At 37.6% G+C, this 24,173-nt stretch overlaps 1 protein-coding gene across 1 annotated transcript; it reads left to right on the top strand.

Moving 5' to 3' along the window:
- Window positions 1-6,295: 6,295 nt before the first annotated feature.
- Window positions 6,296-16,029, top strand: LOC142866375 (uncharacterized). Its single transcript, XM_075999747.1, is given in 2 exon segments — window positions 6,296-6,317; window positions 14,753-16,029. Coding segments are annotated over 2 exon segments (1,299 nt in total).
- Window positions 16,030-24,173: the final 8,144 nt, after the last annotated feature.

The following is a 24,173-nucleotide window of genomic DNA, read 5'->3' as shown; positions in this document are numbered from 1 at the left end:
CACAACTAAATTCATTGGGTGTTGGGCTAATGGGAGGGTGGAGGAGGGGACAGGTATATACACACCTAATGGCTGCAGTGCTCACCATCTTGGGGAAGGACACACTTGAAGCTCTGACTCAGGTGAGACAAAGGCCATGTACATAACCTAAACGTTTTTACCATAGTAATATGCTGAAATAAAAAAAAAATTAAAAAGAGCTAAATCTATTGGGAAAAGTACCACAAGGGACTACTAACCCAGAAAGTCTACACTGAGTATTACAGGAATTTCCTTGAAAAACGAGGGATTTGGTGAGGTGTAGAATGGGCAAGAGTGGGGAGAACTTCCCAGGAAGAAGGAGTCAGAGACTGAGGGATGGGTGTTGCCGGTGCTAGTGAAAGTGAAGATGCATTGTCACACACCTCAACCTCTTTCATAGACTTCGAGAATATTAAATTTGGAAGGGGTCTCATCCCACATTACATTAGACATATTAGCTATATTCAAATGCATCCACCTCATGATTCAATAATTTTGTTGTAGGAAAAGAGCAGAATGGCTTTTAAGAATTTTTTTTTTGGAAATAATTATGTTTTGGAAGGTTTTATGTTTTGTGTTTTATTTTTTTGTACTTTTTGCTTGTTTTTAACCACTTCAGTATGGTGCTCACTGGCCCCAAACGGTGAATACATTTTGCTCTTGTGTGATGAGGAAAGACTGAAAGCACTGAAAGCTTGATTTAATTTATAGGCAGCTTTAATTGTAATGTAAATCAGAATAGGTAACATATACATATATATTTTTATTACATTATTTTTAAATGTTCACAGTTTTATTTTGATAAATGAAAAATTAGAAAAGTCATGTCACGGCTGTTCATTTAGCTGATGCTCGGCTGTGTGCCTTCCTTTCACCACTGTCGGCTAAAGTCGCTGTGCATGTTCATCTGTAGCTATCAACTATAGTTAACGCTCATACCAAAGTGGTTAATAAGCTAGAGATTCTATATCAGCCTTCTGATATTGTCTTAGATTTTTGAAAGTCCAGAGATAGTAGCCTCTAATGCTATGTTGCTCCTCTGATAAAACAACCTTACCCTCCACTCTTCACTGTGCACACACCTTAAGCAGTTTTATCTCATCCTGTCACCTCAGCACCCCTAAATGCTACAAGTGTTAAAATGCAGCTTCAGATCCACACACGAAACCACCTCTCAGCTGCCTGCCCTGGGCAACCCATATGAAACTCACACTTACCAGGTAGAAAGCTAGGCTCACTGTGCAGCTTCTTTCACAACCCCCTGTGGTAATTCAGAACATATTGTCATAGTGAAAGACACCACAATCATTCACCCTCTCAATTTGGAAGGCTAAGTGCCATTGTCAAGGCCTATCCTTCACTCCATATTCTTAAGTAGCCATAAGCCCCATGGATTCCTTAACATTTCTTTTACCTGACCCATCTGTTGCTACCTCAGAAAAAGACACCATTGTGCATATCATCTCACCTCTAATATTACCTCAATCTACCTCTCTACTTCCTCAATACTGAAGCCTCATCAGGGCCCTAGTCACTGCCATTTTGATTGGTCTGATGGGTTCCCAAGTGTTCTTTTTCCCTGCAAGTTGGCCCCTACAACTCATCTCCTACAACTCTACTAGCTAGAGGATTGCCAAAATGCCATTTTCATCACCTCAATTATTCCACAAACTCCTTCAGGGGCCCCCACACTTTCTGGGCTCTCAGAATCAGTGTATAAAGCTCATTTGTATTGGACTCTGATTCCTCCATAGTTTCCTCCCATACTCCCCTCCATCACTCCACCTGTGTTATTTTCATAAATGTTTAAGAGTCTACTATGCACCAGCCACTGCTCAAGGATCCTACACATATCCCATACTCTCTCTCGCCATTTACAAATAAATGGATTTCCTAAGTACACCATGCCATTTTCTACTACTTTACTTATACAAACATTGATTTTTTTCTTCCTGAACTCCTTCTCCAACCTCTGTGCCTAATTAACTATAGCCCATAGAAGACTGACTACATAGATAAAATGTATTTTGTATTCTTTACTTATAACTTACCTGGTTTTCTGTAGGAACCCTCAGTCACTAAATTCAGGCAAAAATTAAGTCCAATTCCCATTTTACAAATGAGGAAAGTGAGAGTCAGTAAGCATAAAGAACTTGTTCAAAGTTATACAGCAAGTAGAGGAGCTAGATTTGCCAAAAAGTGATACTTATCACCATGCTATAGAGCTTATTTAGAGATGGATTGTTTATGGACTTTTTTGCACTGCTTACAGGGGCTTTCTGCTCTGAAGAAGCTTTTTTATATGCTGAATAGCAAAAATTTGGTGCATTCAACCAATTTAATTAATCCCTCTGGAAACTTCAAGACTTTATAAGGAAGCACAATCACTCACTTAATGTCCCTTAGGCAAATGATACATTGGAGTAAAGTGAGAGAATATTAGAACTTGTATTAATGTTTACTTTTATCCTCAAATGCAGTGATGATGCTTTGCTAATATACTGATAATAGTAAATAAAGGCTCTCTATATACATGAATTAGGGGTGCATGCCCCCAAATTTTTTACTTGTAGGAGTTTGAGATAAAAAGTATAGGGACACCTGTCCTCTACTGACCTCTGCTCATTTCCTTCTACTCTCCACCCAGCTCACTCCACTTGAGCCAAAACTCACCAACCTCACACTCAGGTTCTTCCCACATATCCTCCCACAGTGACCTCACTACCTTCATCCAAGCCCCTGCTGAAATGGATCTCCCTAGGGGAACATCACCCACACCCCACCCCACCATCAACTCTCCGTCCACTAATCCTGCTTTACTCCTCTCCATTACAGCTACATTTACCTGACATTATATATTTGTGTCAATCACCACAAACAGAATGAAAGCTCAGGGAGCCTGGAAGCCTTCTGTCTTTTGTTTCCATCCAATTCTCCAGTGCAGTTGGAATTATGACCTGAATGGATAAATGTAGATTTTGCTCTTCTGTTACCATGTGCACTCTTAGTGTAGATCATTTTTTGGCTAAACTTGTTTGGCTGCCTTATGGGTTTGTCTTATGTATAGGCCAATATTTTCTCTTCCTCAGGCTCGTTTCTGCTTGCCATCTAAGAGATATTCTTCAATATTGAAAATGTTCGGTATTGGTGCTGTAGTATCAGATGTAGCCTTTAACCACATGTTGGTATTTAGCTCTTGAAAAGTGTCTAGTGTAACTAAAACACTGCATTTTTTATTCTATTTAGTTCTTAAAAATGTTTACTGTAATTATGAGAGGATTTCAATTTCTAGAACTTTAATTAAGGAAAAAAATATTTCAAAAGTACATGTTCAAATGCAACAGTGATTATGCTCTCTCCTCCAATGTGTCAAGTGTCATAATCTAGAACTCTTTTATGATTCCTTAGTAAATCCTGGTGAAATGCAAATGTAATTATTTACTGAAACTAAAAGAAGAAGGGTAGGGCAAAAATGAATTGGAAGTGTTGGAAAGTGCCTTGTGATTTAATTTAGAATAATTATGTACAGATTGTGAATATATCTCTTTCAATCTGTCTTGAAAGTTAACAAATAAGGAACAAGCAAGGCTGAACAACCAGACATCAAAGGTTGTGTCATTCTTTAGGCTTATTTTGCAGATTCCAGGATCCCTGGCTTCTTTTAGTCCTCATCATGCTGGAATTCCTGGTCTTTTCTGGAAACACCACAGTCATCCTCCTCATTCAGCCCTACCCACCTTTCCACTGCCCTATATATTTTCTGATGAGCAAGCCATCCCTCATTTGCCAGTTCTGTATGTCCATGTTTATTCCTCATATGGCCCTCAACTTTCTCTCTAGGGATTATCACATATCTCTCACTGACTGCGGCATTCATCTCTTCCTCCTCATCACCCTGTTGGTAGCAGAGTGTCAGATGCTGGCCGTCCTCACTTAGGACTGCTACCTGGCCATCTGTCCCCCAGTGCGCTACCCCATCCACATTCCCCGTGTTCTCTGTGTTCTCCTGGTGCTTCCATCTTGGCTAAGCGCAGTGCTCAATGCCTTCATCCAAGTGCTCTGCCCTCTGACTGTCCATAACTTCACTTCCAGAGAAGGTCATTGTTTTGTTTCTGAGATCCCAGCTGTATTTAAACTAGTCTCTTCTGACACTTCCCTCTATATAAGGTTCTTTTTATCCATGGTGTTATTTTTCTCTTCCCTCCTATCTTAGCTATTATGGTCTCCTATGTATTCATCCTGTCTTCTTGACTGTTGACAGTCTCAAGCCTGGGTCACATGGAAACCCTGGCTACTTACTTCTCTCAAATGGCCCTGGAGTCTCTATTCTATATGGCTTCCATTACCAAGTCCCTTCTACAAAAGTCTCATCTCCTTGAGCAGGAGAATTGGTCTCTGTCATCTACACCATCCTAATGCCAATGCTCAACCATCTCATCTACAATCTGGCAAACGGGGATGTGTTTGAAACCCCCAGGAGAGTTCCCAGGAAATAGGGAATATGACATATTTAACTATACACTGAAAATCCAAATCTAAAACAAGGAAACATATACATTGAAATGGTGGGATTTACCATAAGTAGAGAGACATATTCATATGCATTTAACTATAAAGCCAGATATTTTGAGGAACAGATAATAGACAAAAAGAAATGATCGTGTCTTGAAGATTGACATGAAAATTCGTGATTTTCTCCTTTTATTCATTTCTGTATTTTTACCCCAATAAATATATTAGGAAAGTGGCTTATTTGTGTACTATATCAAATATCGTTTCTTATTCCCGTGCAATCATCTTATTTGGTCATTGTTATTTATTTTCCTATATTTTTGTTTTTAATTGACAAATAATTGTGTATGTATATGTCAGACACAGTGTGATGATTTTATCTAGGCATACTTTGGGAAAGATATGATTAAAGGAATTGACATTTTTCAAAAGAGAGAAATGAATGTTCAACAGATATATGTCAAAATGCTCAACCTATCTAATCATCATGGAAATGAAAGATAAGCCACAATGAGCTATTACCTCACACCTGTGAGAATGTCTATTCTCAATAAGATGAATGCTAAGTGCTGGTGAGGGTGTGGAGAAAAGGAAACACTTCATATTGTTGTTGTGAATATAAATTAGGACAGCCAAATTTATTTGTATATCAATGAATTTAGGGAGTACCAGGCATGTTTTTTCTTTGTATGTTCTTTGATTGTATGAATTATATAGTGTTAGATTCAGGACATTTATTGTATCATTCATTCAATGAATATAGGTTTCACACAGTAGATAATATTTGATCCCTCAACCCCAATGACCCTCCTCCCTTCTGAGTCATAAAAACCTATTTTCTCAACACAGCCATTGTAGGAAATAGTATAGAGATTCTACAAAAATGAAAATTGAATTACCATATGATCCATCACTACCATTTCTAGAAGCATATTCAGTTGAAGCAAAACCAGTATGTAGAAGATATATCTGTCCTTCCATATTCATTAGAACAATATTCATTGTAGTCTAGGTATAGAAGCAGCTTAAGTGTCCACCAGCACATGAGTGGATAAAGAAAATGAGGGGCATTTACACAATGAGCCTTCAAACAGAATGAAATTCTGTCATTTGTGACAACGTGTGTTTAATGGGAGGACATGATGCTAAGTAAAGTAAGCCAGGCACAGAAAGACAAATACTGTATGATCTCACTTATCTGTGGAATCTAAAGAAAGCTGATTTCATAGTGGGAAGTGTGGTCACCACAAAGAGTGGGGGATGGGGAAAGAGAAAAATCAAAGGGTACAAAGTGTCAGTTTGTTCATTTTTTTAAATTCATAGACCTCTAAATGGAAGAACCCTGGTATCCTTACCTAATTATATCTATTAAATGGTAGTATTCTTCTAATGCTGCCATTATGGACAATATAATAATTTATATTTTTAATGTATAATTTTTCCTAAATTTGAAATTTTCCCTAAAGTCACCCTAACTCTAACTTCCTGGCATGAGATAACTAAATCAAAATTTATTGATATATTTATAATTTTTAAATAATCTTGACATTTTTGCATAATTCACTTTGCAATCATTACATGATTGACCTTTATATTTGCTTTGTGACTCAATATTTGTTATTTTTATAAAGTTTAGGAAAGATGTATGGTTTTCATAATTTTTTTTTATTTCAAGAAAATATTAGAATACAAAAATTATAGTGACATTTTATATCTTTGCCTCTCCCTAGTGAGTGTTAGAGGTATGCCCTTACCCTCAACGATGATCAAGGCATCCCTCAGATGTGGGTCTTCCCTCAATGCCCTGAATCCCTGGTGAATACCACCACCATTAGAGTACCATAGTGTTAATCAGTCAGTACCAATTTGATGGCAAGTACATGTGGAGCCCATTTTTCTGATCTTATGTCACTTCACTTTGGATAATGGGCTCACTCAATCCAGGAAAATATAAGTAGTGCTAGCTCACTGTCATTTCTTAAAATTGAGTAATATTTCATTGTAAACACATACCAAATATTAATAATCCACTCATAAGTTGACGAGCTCTTGAGTGGTTTTTATTTTGTACTTTAAAATTGTAACATGCTCATTAATTTTATTTCATCAGAATTTGTATCTTCAGAGGTGTAGGTTCTTATCAATTAATCAACAGGTGTCCTGAAAATTTCATCAAACTATAGGAGCTCCCTCCAAGAAAGCCCATGAGGAGGGTGAACTGCAATGCAGATTAAAGTGAATGACATACTAATTACACCTAGGATACCCTAGATCACTTTGTAAATCTTATTATGGCTTGGCAGGGGAAACGCTAGATTGATAAACCATTCCCTCCTTCTTCAGGTGTAGAAGTGGCTCAGGGTAGAATGAAAGGTTGAGCAGCACCAAAATGGAATGGCAGCCTTTTCCACCTCCCTGGTGCAGCAATTGCTGGAAACAGCACCAAAACAGGGCACCATTGTCCTGAGAAGAGACAGAGATCCTAACTATCTGCCTAAGATTTGCAACACATTTGAAAGATTTTTAAAAAGATTTTGTTTTAAGAAATGCTTTTCTGAAACTGAGAAACATATCTTTGAAATGTAATATCAACAAAGATATTTCCCTATCCCACAATTTCCACATGAAGATGAGATCCTAACATCAGTGAGCACCTAGCTTTAAGTTGCAAAATTATCTCCTCCTGCATTGACTTGAGACACTTGTTTTTTATTTGAATTTAACCAATTACCTAAAAAAGAGTCTCATTAATTACCAAGTAAGTTTATGGTGCACTCTTTATGACAAATAGGGCTGTGTAGTCTTCATTCTTCTTACTTCAAAGCTAATTATTATTTATCTAGACAACATGTATGTAAAAGTTAGGATTTGCTTAGTTATGTACAGTACCGGCTTTATGTGTGCCTCTGAAATGTCTCAGTGGATTGGCACTGTGCACATCATGTGGGGCGCGGTGTTAACGCCATTGCAAGATGGCGCCGACTTCCTGGTCATACCCATACCACAAGACTGATAAACAGGGTGAACCGCGCAGGTGTAGGGGTTTTTCCTGTCTCTCATCAAGTATGCTAATGAGGGCTCTTGCGTGAGCCAATCAGATTCTGCCTAATGTACTTAGTGCCTATATAAGCCCGCTCCGAGAGCTCCTTGGGGTCTTCCGCTTTAGTCATCTTCAGATTCCCCAATAAAGCGCTGTCAGAAGAACTCTGGTTGCCGCGTCTTCCTTGCTGGCGAGGCGGGCGCGACACATCACATTCTGCTTTAATTGAGTAATAAAAGTGTTTACTTTTAATTCTCTTGTAACTTTGTGGACAGGTATTCTTAGTTGGAGAGTCTTCATTTTTAATATTTCCTGAACACTTTCCAGAATTAAAAATGCAACATAAACATAAAATGTGCCCACCACTTCTAAATTAGAAGGGCTTTGAACACGAGATTCCATCTTGAGCTTCCAGTCCTTAACCTGCAACTCCAAAGCACAGAGCTTCACTGTCCCCATATCTGCACACAGTAAGTTCTCTAGGCCTCTTTGGTGTCTACTGTCCCCCCAGAGCATACTTAGACCAGATTCCTGTGAATACAGTCTCACTGGATAATAATCACTAGTTCTATCATTTCTCTAAATGAATCTCACATCTTTAGAACTGAAATGGAGTCAGAGACTGTAGGGCTCAGACACAAATGGGAACAAGATAATGCGCACTGGGTGCAACACATAAACTCCCTTTCTGCCTTCTCTTCTTGCCCAAATGTGAGGAAATGTACAGTGAGTGCTAATGAGTCTATGCCTCTCAAGGGACTGAAATCTGCAGATCTGAATTCTGAATCCAAGAATCTAAGGTCTGTAAAATGATGAATCTGAATCCAAGGCCTTTAAAAGCAAAGAATACACAAGTTTGTTCCAAACTAGACCTGGACTCAACCTGGAATTCCCAAGACAGAGGACATACTTTGGACCAAGTATGTACCAAAAACTCAGGGGAGACACATGCTGTGGTGTAAGAGATCAACATGGACTTTTGAGTTGATTTTGAAAGGAAACTTTGGGGTGAGTGTAAAGAAATTTCTAGATCTTCTGTAGTGTTGTATTATAGTTGTGTGTGAAGAATAGGCTGGCACCACATCTGAATTTTTCTGTAAATTAATGGGGGTTTACTAGTCACCTTTTGTGGAATAACAAGGATTATATCACACAATGTGAAGGTTTCTTCACAGTGCAACAAAACATACATCTGAGGACATAGCACATGCTCAGTTGACATTGCATTATGCTGCTCTTCACTTTGGTATTAAGTGTATGTTGTGATGAGTGTTGGGCAAAAGGCAGTATGTATGCTGTGCTTGCTGTCTCTACCTGAGTGCTACTAATAATGGATCTAGGTTGAGCAACATCAGCATAAAGGGGACCTGACAAAGAACCCAATGAATGTACCCCTTCCACACCAGCAGACCACATTTCTTAGAGTGAGGCCCACAGTACCACATGATTTACATTCACATTGCTGTTTCAGAGACAATTTTAAAGTAATTACCTCTCAGCCCAGACTTTCAATTAGGATAACCTGGCTAGATTGAAGAAACACCATCACCTGCATGTTGGGCTGGGTGGGAACACCCATGTGGTTTTAATTGTGCCCCACATAATTCTAATTTGATACCAGGGTCAAGCATTAGGACTTCTGCATATATTCATGTGAATTGAGTTTCGCCTTTGTTCTTGAAGAAAGTCACAGGTTCTGCTCTCTTGGGTTTGGTAGAGGCAGATCAGTATGGTCCATAATTCCATTCCTGTTGCAGAAACTCCTGGCACCTGTAGCAGGGGGAGGTAACCGGAAGAAAAGACAGGAGAACCTCCCATTTGGTCTCCATGAATGGGCTGATCATAGCCGACTCTTTACTGTGAGCAAGAATAAGTGAGTGTAGCCCTTCTGCATTGCATGTTCCTCCTGCTTGTGAGTGTGATGGAAACAAGGGAAGAAATTGTGCTGACTCCATTAAGGAAAGTCTCAAGATTTAATTCTAATTGTTCCACACAATCTCACATGAAAAGAAATTTCAGAGTAGGAGAAGAAGAAGAAGAAATGGCTGGTTATCAGGTAAGTGTGGCCCAGATTTGGCATTGTGTCCACTATTTCTTCCAGATAGTCATATAGAATGTCAATTTTTTGAACCTGTAAACCTTCACTTCTTTACTTCTGATGTGTATGGCTAACAAGTTTTGTAACTACATATTTTTATTTCTTCTTATGGTAGTCAACGTTTTCTAGGAAATCCTTCCTTCCTATATAACAAAGCCTACTGTACATTCTCTCACACAAGCTTCTTACTACAATAACCATGTTTTCTAAGAAATATATGGCATATAATATTAAAAATGTTCCCATCGTGAGAGGTCAAGATAGAATAGTATGAATGTTTGAGATTCCCATTGGGGATAGGATAGAGTCTTTGGATTTGAGTGAGGAAGGGAAACAGGTACTCTCAAAGTTTGATCTAGATGCTTCATCATCTCTACGTAATACATTATTAGGAAAGTTCAGAAAGAAGAAAGCATTGATTGCCTAGGATAACCAGAAAATTATGGAAAAATTATAAAATAAAAGACTTGTTCCATATGATGCTAAAGTATTTACATACATTATTAAAGATACAACATGGGAAGTATCTGTATCTGAAATTTGGATAAATCTGATGATTCTTCATGGTTACATATTGTTGGCCACTACCATCCCAGCAGTCATTTTGTATCCTCCTCTTTGCAACAATGCCTAACACCAATTCATTCTGCTAAAGTTATGCTAATTTCATTCACTTGCTTAACATGCTTTCTGACAGATTCATCCAATATAAAGTTAATTGTTTTTTTGTTTATCATTAAGAGTCTTGTGGAGATTTACTTTCTGATGTGCATGAGCCATCACATTTAATCTAGAAGCTCTAATTTCTTCTTATAGCTTGCTTTGAAAACTGAGGGATATTATCTGTGTTCTGTTCAGATGAACTGAGATATATTCAAAGTCTACCACTTACTGGATATTGACAAAATACTCTCCTTAGGCAAGAAGCATTGTTGTCAGTAGTTATATTATGTGAAATGCAGAGATTCAGACCCCACCCCAGATCGCCTGAATCAGAAGCTGTATTTTAACAAAATCTCCAGTTCTTTACTGTACTTGTAAAAATTATGTGATACCATCTAACTCTCTATGACCCTGTATGTGAGAAATATGCACAATTCATTGATGTGATATAAATATAACACCCCAAAATTTATATTACTGTAGTAGGGGCCTTAATTTTGTATTAAATACTTTATCATCCATAGAAGAATCATATGCACACAGATTCATACATCTTTTTTGATCCTCATTCCAGCGGATAAGAGAATACGTTCAAGAATATCAATGTGCTAGAGAATATCTTATTGGATAATTCCAGTACTTCATGTGTCAGAAACAATTCTCACAACTCATTTTCCTTGTAGTCAAGTGAATAACTCTCTCTATGGCCACTTGGGAAATATGTGTCTTTTTACAGGAGATGGTGACATTTCAGGATGTGGCTGTAGAATTCTCTCCAGAGGAGTGGGCATGCCTTGACAATGCTCAGCGGAATTTGTATAGGGATGTGATGTTAGAGAACTATGGAAACCTGGTCTCCCTTGGTGAGGATCACTTATATACAGAATTTCTATTCCACATTAAGGCCATTCTTTTTTTATTAATAGTTTCTTAAAAGTTTCTACTTTACATGAATAAATTTTATTTTATTTTATTTATTTATATTTTAGCATGTTATGGGGATACAAGTGTTAAGGTCACTTATATTGCCCATGCCCCCCTCCCCCCTCAAATAAGACCTTCAAACATGTCCAATCCCCTAACGTTGCACATCTTACACATTGTCGTTGTATATACCTATCCCCTCCTCCCCCCTCCCACCCTCCCAACACCAGATAAATGACTCCTATATGTCCACATAAGTGTTGATCCGTTAATACCAATTTGCTGGTGAGTACATGTGGTGCTGGTTTTTCCATTCTTGAGATACTTCACTTAGTAGAATGGGTTCCAGCTGTATCCAGGAATATACGAGAGGTGCTATATCATCATTGTTTCTTAAAACTGAGTAGTATTCCATGGTATACATATACCTCATTTTATTAATCCATTCATGAATTGATGGGCACTTGGGTTGTTTCCATAGCTTCACAATTGTGAATTGTGCTGCTATAAACATTCGAGTGCAGGTGTCTTTTCATAAAATGACTTTTGATCTTTTGGGTAGATGCTCAGTAATTGAATTGCTGGATCAAATGGTAGATCTACTTGTATCGCTTTGAGGTTTCTCCATATTGCTTTCCACAGAGGCTGAATCAGTTTGCAGTCCCATTAGCAGTATAGGAGTGTTCCTATCTCCAAATCTATGCCAATATTTATTGTTAGGGGACTTTTTACTGGAAGGTCATTCTTACTGGAGATAAGTGATATCTCATTGCAGTATGTTCAACATCTCTGATCATCAGGGAAATGCAAATCATTTTATTCCTTCTGTATTTTTATTTTCAGATCTGTTGTATGTCTATTTTGTATAATATTAGAATCCAAGATTCAGAATAACATGGCAGCATTTCAATTTCTCTACATTCTCAACATATGTATGTACGTATGTATGTGTATATATATTTACTTATTTAAAAGTCCTCAATGAAATCAAAAAGTCCCCAAACAGCAAATGCTGGCATGGATGCGGAGACAGAAGAACACTCCTACACTGCTGGTGGGATTGCAAACTAGTTCAACGTCTGTGGAAAGCAATGTGCATGAATTTCATATCCATACTTTTAAAGAAAATTTGAAGATTTTGGTGCATAAAATAAAATCATTAGATGTCTCATGTTATCTTGAACCTTTCCCTTTGTTGGGATTTCACACTAGATTAGTGGTTACTCTAGAATTCAGGGTATAAAATTGTTGTCTGCACCTTGGAATAGAATTTCCAACACTTATTTATTTGGTGCTAGTGGGAATTGGTGCTCTAGTCATAAATTAGATCAATTTTTTATCATTCTACAGGGTCTGTGAGAAAGTAATATGTTGCAAAGGAATTTTCTAAAATCTTCACTAATGTTCTCTCTACTAAGGATAGTACTGCATTAGTAATTGGAAAGTCTTCAGCAAGAGTCATGTGAAATTTCTCTAATGAAACAGGTCTTGCCGAGTCAAAGCCAGAGCTGATCACATGCCTGGAGCAAAGGATAGAGCCCTGGATTATGAAGAAAGAGGAAACAACAGCTAAATATCCAGGTAGGTGAGATTCAGTGAAGCAGATTAACAAATGTTAGAGAGCCAAAACTCAAGGAGGAAGGCAGATATTAAAAAGTGGGTTTGAATATTCTGCTCTTTTGGAAATGATTTTTAGAAGCCTGTGTATGTTTCTCTTTATCTCACAGAAGGACATCTGTCCCAAGCTCTTAAACTCTATAAGAACTCTACCCATGCAGTGATCTTCCTTAGAATTCAGTGAGAGCCAAACTTGTTGTCATGTCTTATAAGGGACTACATTATCTATCAGCATTTCTATTGCTTAGGAGTTATGGGACTATCTGCATATTTTGAAGACCATGACATTAAACCACCTTTGACAGTATTTCGGTTTTCTGTCCTTTCTGGAGTGCAGTGGCTGATCATAGCTCACTGCAACCTCAAACCTATGGGCTCCAGAGATCCTACAACCTCTGTCTTCCAAGTAACTAGATCTATGGGCATGAGCTACCATTTTGTTATTATTATTTTCTTATAAAAATGGAGTCTCCTCATGTTGCTAGGGCTGGTATCAAGATCCTGGCTTCCTTCTTGCTTGGTCTCCCAAAGTGCTGGGATTATCAGGGTGATCCTCCATGTCCAGGTCCATGTTTTAAGTTCCTTTTGATGCCTCATTTCTGAAATGTGTAAAGGGGAATAGTGAAGATGTTGGGATTTGTTTCTGGAATACAAGAAACACTAGGGAAAGATATTTATATTTTCTGCATCATGATTTCCAATTCTACGTTTTCAGAGGCAATCCTACAGAAAGTCAGATTCACTAATTTTGTACAAATGCATATCCTCTTCCTAAATGTAAAAATATCTAATGTTATTGACTTAAAATAATCTTTTTCTAGTATAAAATGAGAGTAAAATTTCAACTTTATTATACCCAAATACCCAAACTATAATATAGTTTATTTTCTCTGTTCACCTTATATAATTCTTAAATACACTGTCTCATTCAGTGCTTCAAATAACTGAATATATTTATACTCCCATTGATATATAATACTTTGATAACTTATGTTCCATAATTTCCTCCTATTTAGTAGCATCAGAAATGTGTCACTCATATGTGTGTGTGTGTGAATATATTTCTGTGTGTGGGGTGCTTAATGGGTGGAAGTCTCCACAAATAATATTTGTATAACTGCATAAATTTATTGTACCCACTGTAGTGATCTGATGTGTGTATGAATGGTAAAACAATATAATTAAGGTAATAAACATATCCATCATCTCACATATTTATCATTTAATTATAGTGAGAACATTTATTAATAGTGAGTTCTATGGTCTTAAAAATTTTAAGCATATAAAACATTATTAATAACTCTAATCATGTTGCCATACAATAGATCTCCAAGATCTATTCATCTTATAACTAAAAGATTTTACCCTTAAAATCTCCTCATTTTTCCTTACTCTACACCCTGGAAACCACTGTTGTACTCTTTATTTTTGTAAATTCAACTTTAAAAAAATTATCCATAGCAGTATTTATCTTTCTGAGAATGGCTGATTTTACTTAGCATAATGCCTTCTATGTCCATCCATGTTGTTGTGATGGCAGGATATTTATCATTTTCATGGCTTAGTAATATTATATGGTGTGTGTTTGTACAGTCATTTTTTATTCAACAAAGCAGGCATTTAGTTTGTTTCCATTTTCTTGGCTAATGTGCATAATGCTGCAGTATACATGGGGGTGCAGAATCTTCTTCAGATACTGATTTTACATGAGTATACTCATAGGTAGAATTGGTGAATGACGAGGCAGTTATATTATTTAAATTTTTTAACAAATCTGTATGATGACACTAATCATTTATAATCAATAATAGTCTACAGGGATGGATTTCCTGCACACTCTTGTCCTCACTTATTCTGTCTCTTGTTTTGGACATTAGCCATTTTAAAAGTCTACAAATGTGAAGAATGTGGCAAAGCCTTTACCCAGTGCACACACCTTACTCGACATAAAAGAATCCATTCTGGAGAGAAATCCTACAAATGTGAAGAATGTGGCATAGCCTTTAACCAGTGCACATACCTTACTCAACATAAAAGAATCCATAGTGGAGAGAAACCCTACAAATGTGAAGAATGTGGCAAAGCCTTTTCCCAGTCCTCAATCCTTATTCAACATAAAAGAATACATACTGGAGAAAAACCCTACAAATGTGAAGAATGTGGCAAAACCTTTACACAGTGCACACACCTTACTCAACATAAAAGAATCCATAATGGAGAGAAACCCTACAAATGTGAAGAATGTGGCAAAGCCTTTTCCCAGTCCTCAATCCTTATTCAACATAAAAGAATACATACTGGAGAAAAACCCTACAAATGTGAATAATGTGGCAAAACCTTTACTTGGTGCACACACCTTACTCGACATAAAAGAATCCATAATGGAGAGAAACCCTACAAATGTGAAGAATGTTGCAAAGCCTTTTGCCAGTCCTCAATCCTTATTCAACATAAAAGAATACATACTGGAGAAAAACCCTACAAATGTGAAGAATGTGGCAAAACCTTTACACAGTGCACACACCTTACTCAACATAAAAGAATCCATAATGGAGAGAAACCCTACAAATGTGAAGAATGTGGCAAAGCCTTTTCCCAGTCCTCAATCCTTATTCAACATAAAAGAATACATACTGGAGAAAAACCCTACAAATGTGAAGAATGTGGCAAAACCTTTACACGGTGCACACACCTTACTCAACATAAAAGAATCCATAATGGAGAGAAACCCTACAAATGTGAAGAATGTGGTAAAGCCTTCACCCAGTGTACAAAACTTACTCTACATAAAAGAATTCATATGGGAGAGAAACGATACAAATGCAAGCAATGTGGCAAAGCCTTTACTCAGTGCACACACCTTACTATACATAAAAGAATCCATACTGGAGAGCAACCCTACAAATGTGAAGAATGTGGCAAAGCCTTTAACCATTCCTCAATCCTTACTCGACATAAAAGAATCCACACTGGAGAGAAACCCTACAAATGTGAGGAATGTGTCAAAGCCTTTACCCAGTGCACACACCTTACTCGACATAAAAGGATTCATACTGGAGAGAAACCCTACAAATATGAAGAATGTGGCAAAGCCTTTACTTGGTGCACACACCTTACTCAACATAAAAGAATTCATACTGGAGAGAAACCCTAGAAAAGTATAGAATCTGGCAAAGCCTTTATCCAGCTAAAAGGCCTCACTCTACATAAATGAATCCATAGAGCAGAGAAACCATACAAATGTGAGGAATGTGGCAAAGCATTTTCCCAGTGCTCACACCTTAATCTACATAAAAGAATTCTTATCACTGAAAAATTTTACGAATGTGAGATTTGTGGCAAAGTCTTTAATATTTGTTCACATCTTATTCAACATCAAAGGAATCATACTAGTTAAAAGTTAGATAAATGTAATAAGTATGTTAGTGCTTTTCCAATGTATTAGCCTAAAATGCACAACAGTACTGAAACTTAAAGTAAAATAGAATGATGTAGACTGCTGACAATACCTTTAGTTATAACAGATCTTACCGGATATGGGAGAACTTACACTGAAAGAAATGCTCCAATGTATTCTCAAATATTGCTCAACATCAGAAAAATATTAAAGAATAGAAACCTTACAAATATAATGAACGTGAAAAAATATTTATGCAAAAGATATACCTTAGAGAACACAAAAACAGTTGATACTTAAAACTACTTTAATAGATTTCAGAATGCAATTAATCAAGAATCAAGTATAAACATATATCCGATGACTCGCAGTGCAATACACTAATGCACTAACACATTCACACATTTCTTTAAACCAGGTTGTTCATTAAAAAGAACTACCCAGTTAAAATAGTTAGTTGATTTATTTGTATGTTAGCTTTAATACGAGAGAGATTTTCTGAGAGTTATAATTACATGTAAAATATACTTTCTTGTCAGTGTGGGGTGAAATTGTAATAAAGTATAATTTTGTTTTGCTATTTGTGACAAGCAAATACTGATATTATTCAACTTTAAATACAATCGATGGTATGCTTTCATTCTTAGCGTGCATGTGAATGTGTGTGGTTAATGATAGCTACATCACATTTATTAGAGGTCTTTCTGTATTAGTAGGCATTATTCATGTACTTTTCTATGAAAAATTAAAAACACTGAAATGTAAGATTTACTATATTGAGAGGTACTATGGAGTTTTCTTATAACAAACAGTATTTTAAGTGATGTATGATGTAGGTATACAGACTAATATTCTCCTCATTATAATCAGAATGAAAAAATTACAATATGAAAAATAACTTGTTTTAATATTGCACATTCCTATAATAAAATAGAATGAAATTTGGAATGTTTTTAGATTGCATGTGAACTTAATATGTTTCATTAAATTAAAAATATTTTTAATGTGTCAAACATGTTGTAGATAGAATGAAGTGTTATTTTGCACCAACATTAATCTATCCCGTGTTACTCAAAGTTGGAGGTAATGGATTGTAAAAATGTACTTTTGGGTTACACAGTACAAAGACATCATTTGTGATCCTTTTTATTAGTTGCTCTACTTTGAAGAATATTGTTCCCAAAGCTTTTTTTATTATATTTATAATTATCTTGTTGCTGTAATGCTTATAATAAAGATTTTGCACTTAATGAAAAGCCATACATTCCTGAACATGGAATGACTAGTTGTTACATTTTATCCTACATTTTTCTTTCAACATGCAACCTGCCTGTCCAGTGAAACAGAAATAAGCATAATTTTTATTTACATTGAATCAAATATACAAATACATCACAGTTAAGTTGAACTATAGTTGTAGTATATTTACAGAGTAAGTAATTATGTTTGTATGACTGTGGATGTGTACTTATTTGGAACAGAAAAGAAGAAATATTAGACAAAATGGGTAATTTCAAAAGCATTGAAAATTTACTAGCAAACTAGAAACTTCAAAGATTCTGAAAGAAAATATTTTGTTTCCTTTATATTAAATTAATTGTTTAAAATCGTAAAGCTTCTGAATCGAAACCTGCCTATACAATCCCCTGTTCTTACATGCTTGTTACCCATGCTAGGCCTACTATATTATTATTTCAAAGCTCGTTTAATATTGTTTATATGACCTGATCTGCAATTACAACAAGGATTGTTATAAAACTTAATGGTGCTCATAAAATTACCTGAAGGTATGAGTAAATTCACAGTGTATTAATTTAATTTTACTTAGTACATTCCATATTATAATCTTGAGGAATGTAATTTGATCATGGACACAAAGGTTTATTTTAGGGTTCTCCACTGTGTTCTTTCATCTCATTATTTGTTTTTGTGCCGGGACCATGTTGCTTTTATTCCTATAGATTTGTTTTCAAATCAAGAAGTGCAATGTCTGTGTTTGTATTTTCTAAAACCGTCTCAGTATTTATTGTTCCAACACACTTTAGAATTTATTTTTATATACCTCCAAAACAAGTATTAATGGAATATTATAGACATTGCATTAAATTTGTATATTACTGTGGATAGTATTGACATCTTAACAATTTTAAATTATCTGACCATTGAGCATGAATACCTTGAAGAGTGTATTTAATTTTGACATATTTTTCTATTAGCCAGTTTATGTTTTGCTTTTGATTTCTAGTTCCACTTTATTTTTGTCACAAAATATATGTTGTATATTTTTAGTCGTCTTCAATTTGATAAGACTTAAGTGTCCTAATAGCATTTGCCATGTATGATTGAAACTATTGTGTATTCTGCCTCTGTGGACTGAAGAGCTCTGAAAATGTCTTTTACATCTAAATGGTCTATAATGTTTTTCTCATTATCTGTTTTCTTATTGATCCTCTATCAAATCTTTTTTTTCTTTTTTTTTTTTTTACATTTTCTATTTTTTTTTTATTTTGGCATATTATGGGGGTACAGATTTTAAGGTTTCAATTAATGCCCATTTCCCCCCTCCCCCTAAAAGTCTGAGTCTCCATCATGACCATCCCCCAGATGGTGCACATCTCACTCATTATATATGTATATATATATGGGTTGGCAGAATCAACATTGTTAAAATGTCTGTACTACCCAAAGTGATCTACAGATTCAATGAAATCACTATTAAAATACCAACATCATTTTTCAGAAACCTAGAAAACTTAATTCTATGCTTCATATGGAAAAAGAGAAGACCCTGTATAGCAAAACCAATCTTAAGTAAAAAGAACAAATTGGGAGGCATCAATTTGCCAGACTTCAAGCTATATCACAAGACTATACTGGCTAAAACAACATGGAGCCGGCACTAGAACAGAGACATAGATTGATGGAGCAAAATGAGAACCCAGGTATAAAACCATCCTCATATAGCCATCTACACTTTGACAAAGCAGACAAAAACATACACTGGGGAAAAGAATCTTTATGCAATAAATGGTGCTGGGAAAACTAGATGGCAACATGTAGAAGACTGAAACAGGATCTGCACCTTTCACCTCTCACAAAAGTGAACTGATGGTGCACAACAGATTTAAACCTAAGGTGCGTAATTATAAGAATTCTAGAAGAAAATGTTGGAAAAACTGTTATAGACCTTGGTCTGGGCAAAGACTTTATGAAGAAGACCCCCAAAGCAATCACAGCAACAAGAAAAATAAAGAAATGGGACAGGATCAAATTAAAGAAGCTTCTACAGAGCCATGGAAACTACCGCGAGAGAAAACAGACAAGCTATAGAATGGGAGAAAGATATTGACATGCTATACATCCAATAAAGGGCTGATAACTATAATCTATATAACTCAGGAAAATCAGCAAGAAAAAAATCAACCCTATGAAAAAGTGGGCAAAGAACATGAACAGAAACTTTTCAATAGAAGAGAAACTAATGGCCAGGAAACATATGAAAAAATGCTCAACATCTCTAATTATCAGGGAAATGCAAAGAAAAACCATAATGAGATATCACTTCTCTCCAGTGAGAATGGCCTTTATCAAAAGTCCTCAAACAATAAATGTTGGCTTCGTTGGGGAGAGACAGAAACACCCATACACTGCCGATGGGACTGTAAACTAATACAACCTCTGTGGAAAGCATTATGAAGATACCTCAAAGAGATACAAGTAGTACTACAATTGAATCCAGCAATTTCATTACTGGGCTTCTTCCCAAAGGAAAAAAAAATATTCCATAAAAAAAGACACCTTCACTTGAATGTTTATAGCAACACAATTCAAAAAGGCAAAGATGGGGGATCAACTCAAGTGCCCCCTGAGTAGCCATGGAGACAGGACCAGAGCCCTTTGCATTCACTGTGATCTCTGAAGCCCTTCTGTCACTCAGTTCCACCTGTCTTAGCCACAGTTCACGACCAGTGCTGCCCACTTAGGAACCCACACAGTGACCTGAGGAAAGTATCCCAGATATTCAGTGGGAGCCACACTCACCCATAAACCTGGCATCAGGCCCAGCCTATGAAGACCCAACTGTAAGTGCCTGCCCTAAAGATCAAAGCCATGAAGGAAATCCAGTCTGCCCATGAATAAGACAGGATTCACAACTACCCTAGCTTCTGCTAACAGGCCCATACTAAAGGCAGTCCTCACTACATACCCATCAGCACACTTGTGACCCAGCGACAACCCCTTTTATCTCAAAATCCAGAGAAATTCCCATCTTCCTGGGAACCCAAGAAGGGAAAATCTTTACCTACTTAAACTAGCTTATTAAAACTGGAAGAAGTGTTTGCTCCTTTAAATACACAACACCAATGAAAACGTATATTATGACCATATTCAATGCTTCCATTTAACATAGTATTGGAAATCCTAGGCAGAACTATTAGGCAAGAAAATTTTTTAAAATGTATCCAAAAAGAAAAGAAAATTTAAAAAGTCAGTTATAAAATACATGATGTCATATAAAAGAGAAACATAAATAGTAGGCCAAAAACCTGTTGAATTAAAACACACACTCAGTAAATCTGCAGAGTATTAAATGAACATGAAAATATCAGTGTTTCAATACACTAAGAACAAACTATCAAATAGAATAAGGAATAAAACAACCTCATTTATATTAGCACAAAACAATGACTTTTTTAGCAATAAATTTAACAAAGGAGTTAAAATAGGTTTACGTTGTAAAAGATATTGATGAGAAAAATTGAAGATGTCACAAATGTAAAAATATCTTGTGTTAGGGTTTAGGCTTAGTGTAGGGTTTAGAGTTAGGGTAGGCGTTAGGGTTGAGTGTCAGGGTTAGGGGTTATTGTTTAGGTTCAGATTAGAGGATAGGGTTGAGTGTTAGGTTTAGGGGTTATTGTTTAGGTTAGGGTAGGGGGTAGTGTTTAGTGTTAAAGGTTACTGGTTAAGGTTTAGGGTTCGCATAGGTATTAGTGGTTAGTGTTAGGGTTTAGGGCTTAGGGTTACAGTTTAGGGCTATGTGTTCGGGTTACATAAGTGTTATTAGGGTTTAGGTTTAGGGTTAGAGATAGTGTTTATGATATGTGTTAGTGGATGGGGATGGGAGCTGTGGCAACCTCATAGGCTGGATTGGCCTTCCAACCCTCCCCTACATCAGCCCCATCCTCCCCTACATCACCCAACTCTTCAAGGCATGCTACAGAAAAGTGGCAAAAGCCTACAGCACCTGGTATTCCCAGGCGGTCTCCCATCCAAGTACTAATCTGTCCTGACCCTGATTAGCTTTCAAATCAGATCAGATTGGTCACATCCAGGGTGGTATGGTGGTAGTTGGTGGTGAGTATTGTTGGATGCCTCAAGAAACCTTGTTGCTAGGCATCCCTGCCAACCCAGTGGCCCATAAACCCCCCTGCCTCCCAGCACTAACCCTGGGCCTCAGTAGTGTCTGCTTGTTCATGTTTGTGACATTACAGCATGAGGAGCAGACTTTGGAACTCAGGCTGATGGCCAGGGCATAGCAGGCAGCAGCTGAGGATGTCAGTTCTGCCTTGAAGCATGAGGTCTGACCTGCCAAGTCTCAAATGGGCAAAGTACTGGCTTCCTGTCTCACCACCAGAGTGCCACCAGCAGATAGCAATTATAGAAACGGGTATAATTATCTTTATTCAGACAGTCAAGCTGAAAGACAAGACTCTTATTGCCAGGGGGTTGAAGTCCCAGACCTTGATGCATCCCTTCCTGCTCATTTCCTGTGTCTTGTGGGGTTGCTGATGTTCACTGTGGTTGAGGGTGTTGATCTGGTGAGCATGCTGGGAGATTCCACTCCAAAGAGGGCCTGAGGGAACTGGCTGCATCTCACCCCTTGTATTAAAGTGGAAGGAATATGTAGGTTTCCACGCAGCAATTCCTGCCAGGTTTGGCAGTACAGTGTAAGCATGCAACAGAAGAGTATACTATAAAGTGAGTTTGAAAAATCAAAATACAATCAGTAACAAATTGAATGGGAAATGTGGAGCCTATATAAACAAAATACAAGAGCATTCTTGAAATATATGAACAAAGACTTAAACACATAGAGAGTTCTATCTTGTTCTTGTAGGGATACAAAATCAATACTATAAAGAGGTCCTTTGTCCTTTGTGCCTTCAACACGGCATTGGATCTCATAATAGATTCTGTCAGCTTTTTAAAACCTAGCAATGATTTTGCAAAATGCACATGGAAGAACAAGCTTATAAGTATAGCCAAAATTCCAGTGGGAAGCACACAATGAGGTTTTCTTCTCCCATAAGAAGTTAAAACACTTGAAAATAAATGTTCTGTACTTAAAGCAGTGTAGTGTTGATGAAAGTAGACAGATCAGGACAGTAGAAAACCCCAACACCTACCAAAGTGCATCAGAAACATTAAGCAGTAAAATAATACCACCTTTACCAAATCCGAAATGTTAAAATGTTTGTCATTGTACAGTTTCCAATTTTGAATATGATATACGTTATTCATAAATGGAGATAACGTTTATTTTTCCTTTTTTCTGAGACAGAGTCTCACTTTGTGGCCTGGGCTAGAGTGCTGTGGCATCAGCCTCACTCACAGCAGCCTCCAACATCTGGGCTCAAGGGATCCTCCTGCCTCAGCCTCCTGAGTAGCTGGGAGTACAGGCATTCACCTCTATGCCTGGCTAATTTTTTTGTATGTATTTTTATTTGTCCGACTAATTTCTTTCTATTTTTTTAGTAGAAACAGGGTCTCACTCTTGCTCAGGCTTCCCTTAAACTCCTGTCCTTGAGCGATCCTCCTGCTTCAGCTTCCCAGGGTGCTGGGATGACATGTGTGAGTCACCACGTCCAACATGGATATAACCTACCACGTTTCCCCAAAAATCAGACAGGATCTTTTATTTATTTTCCCTCAAGAAGACAACCGAGGGCTTATTTTCAGGGTATGTGTTTTTTTTGAAGCACGGTACAACCATCTCCATGGATTCAAATAGAGTGAAGTCGTCTTCTTCTAGAACATCCTCCTCACTCTCCAAACCCCGGATCCCATCCTGAATGTCTTCTGACTCTGTTTCCTTTAGAACCATCTAGAACCCATGTCTCCTGTCTAGCCACAGAGCTTTCAGGGGGCAGATGAGAAGGGCTGCTCTTCCTCTGTCCGCCCCCCAGCGACACGCATGGGTTGTGCAGATGTGCTGCGTAGCCACACCCATCACTAGGGCTGATTTTCGGGGTGGGGCGTCTATGGTGCCTGTGCTTACACATCCTGCAGGTGCTTATTGTATGGGGTCGGCTGACTTTCGAGGAAACACAGTATATACCAGGTTAAATGGGAACATCCTCCGGGAAGCACCAGAGAGAAAGCCCTGATTGCCGCCATTAGTGGGTGGGATCCCATTATATGTCAGTCAGGGCTCCGAGGGGTGTGGCCTGGAGCTCTACCCAATCAGAAATCTTGGTGCGGGAACTGTCCAATCAGGCACGCAGTCGGAGGGCGAGACTTCCGGGACCTGGCCCGGTCTTTTTCTCCTTCGAGTCCTCCAAGTTCCGGTTTGTCATCTGTGTGTTCAGTTCTTCTTTGCTTTGCAGAACTCAGGTGACCCTCTGCTTCTGCCGCCCTCTCACCTGTGGATTCATCTGCAGGAAGGATCCCTGGGCACCACGGAAGTGAGAAAATGGTGAGTGTGCATGGCGGCTGTGCTTAGGGGGTTTGAAACTCATTGGAACTGGCTGGGGCAGGTCCCCGGTTTCCCGCCGGTCCAGAGTCTGCAGACATGAGGATGCACCAGCCCAGCTTTGCCCTCAGGCCATGCGGCTGAGAGCTGGGTTCCTCCGGGTGGTTCCAAGGTGCAGCCCTGTGTCTCCCCTAGCTTGTGCAGGGAC

This window comes from Microcebus murinus, unplaced genomic scaffold, assembly GCF_040939455.1.
Source record: "Microcebus murinus isolate Inina unplaced genomic scaffold, M.murinus_Inina_mat1.0 scaf004_hap2_Mmur4.0, whole genome shotgun sequence".
NCBI classification, from domain to species: domain Eukaryota; kingdom Metazoa; phylum Chordata; class Mammalia; order Primates; family Cheirogaleidae; genus Microcebus; species Microcebus murinus.
Note: the sequence above shows the minus strand (reverse complement) of the source record. Positions and strands in the feature narration are given on the sequence as shown.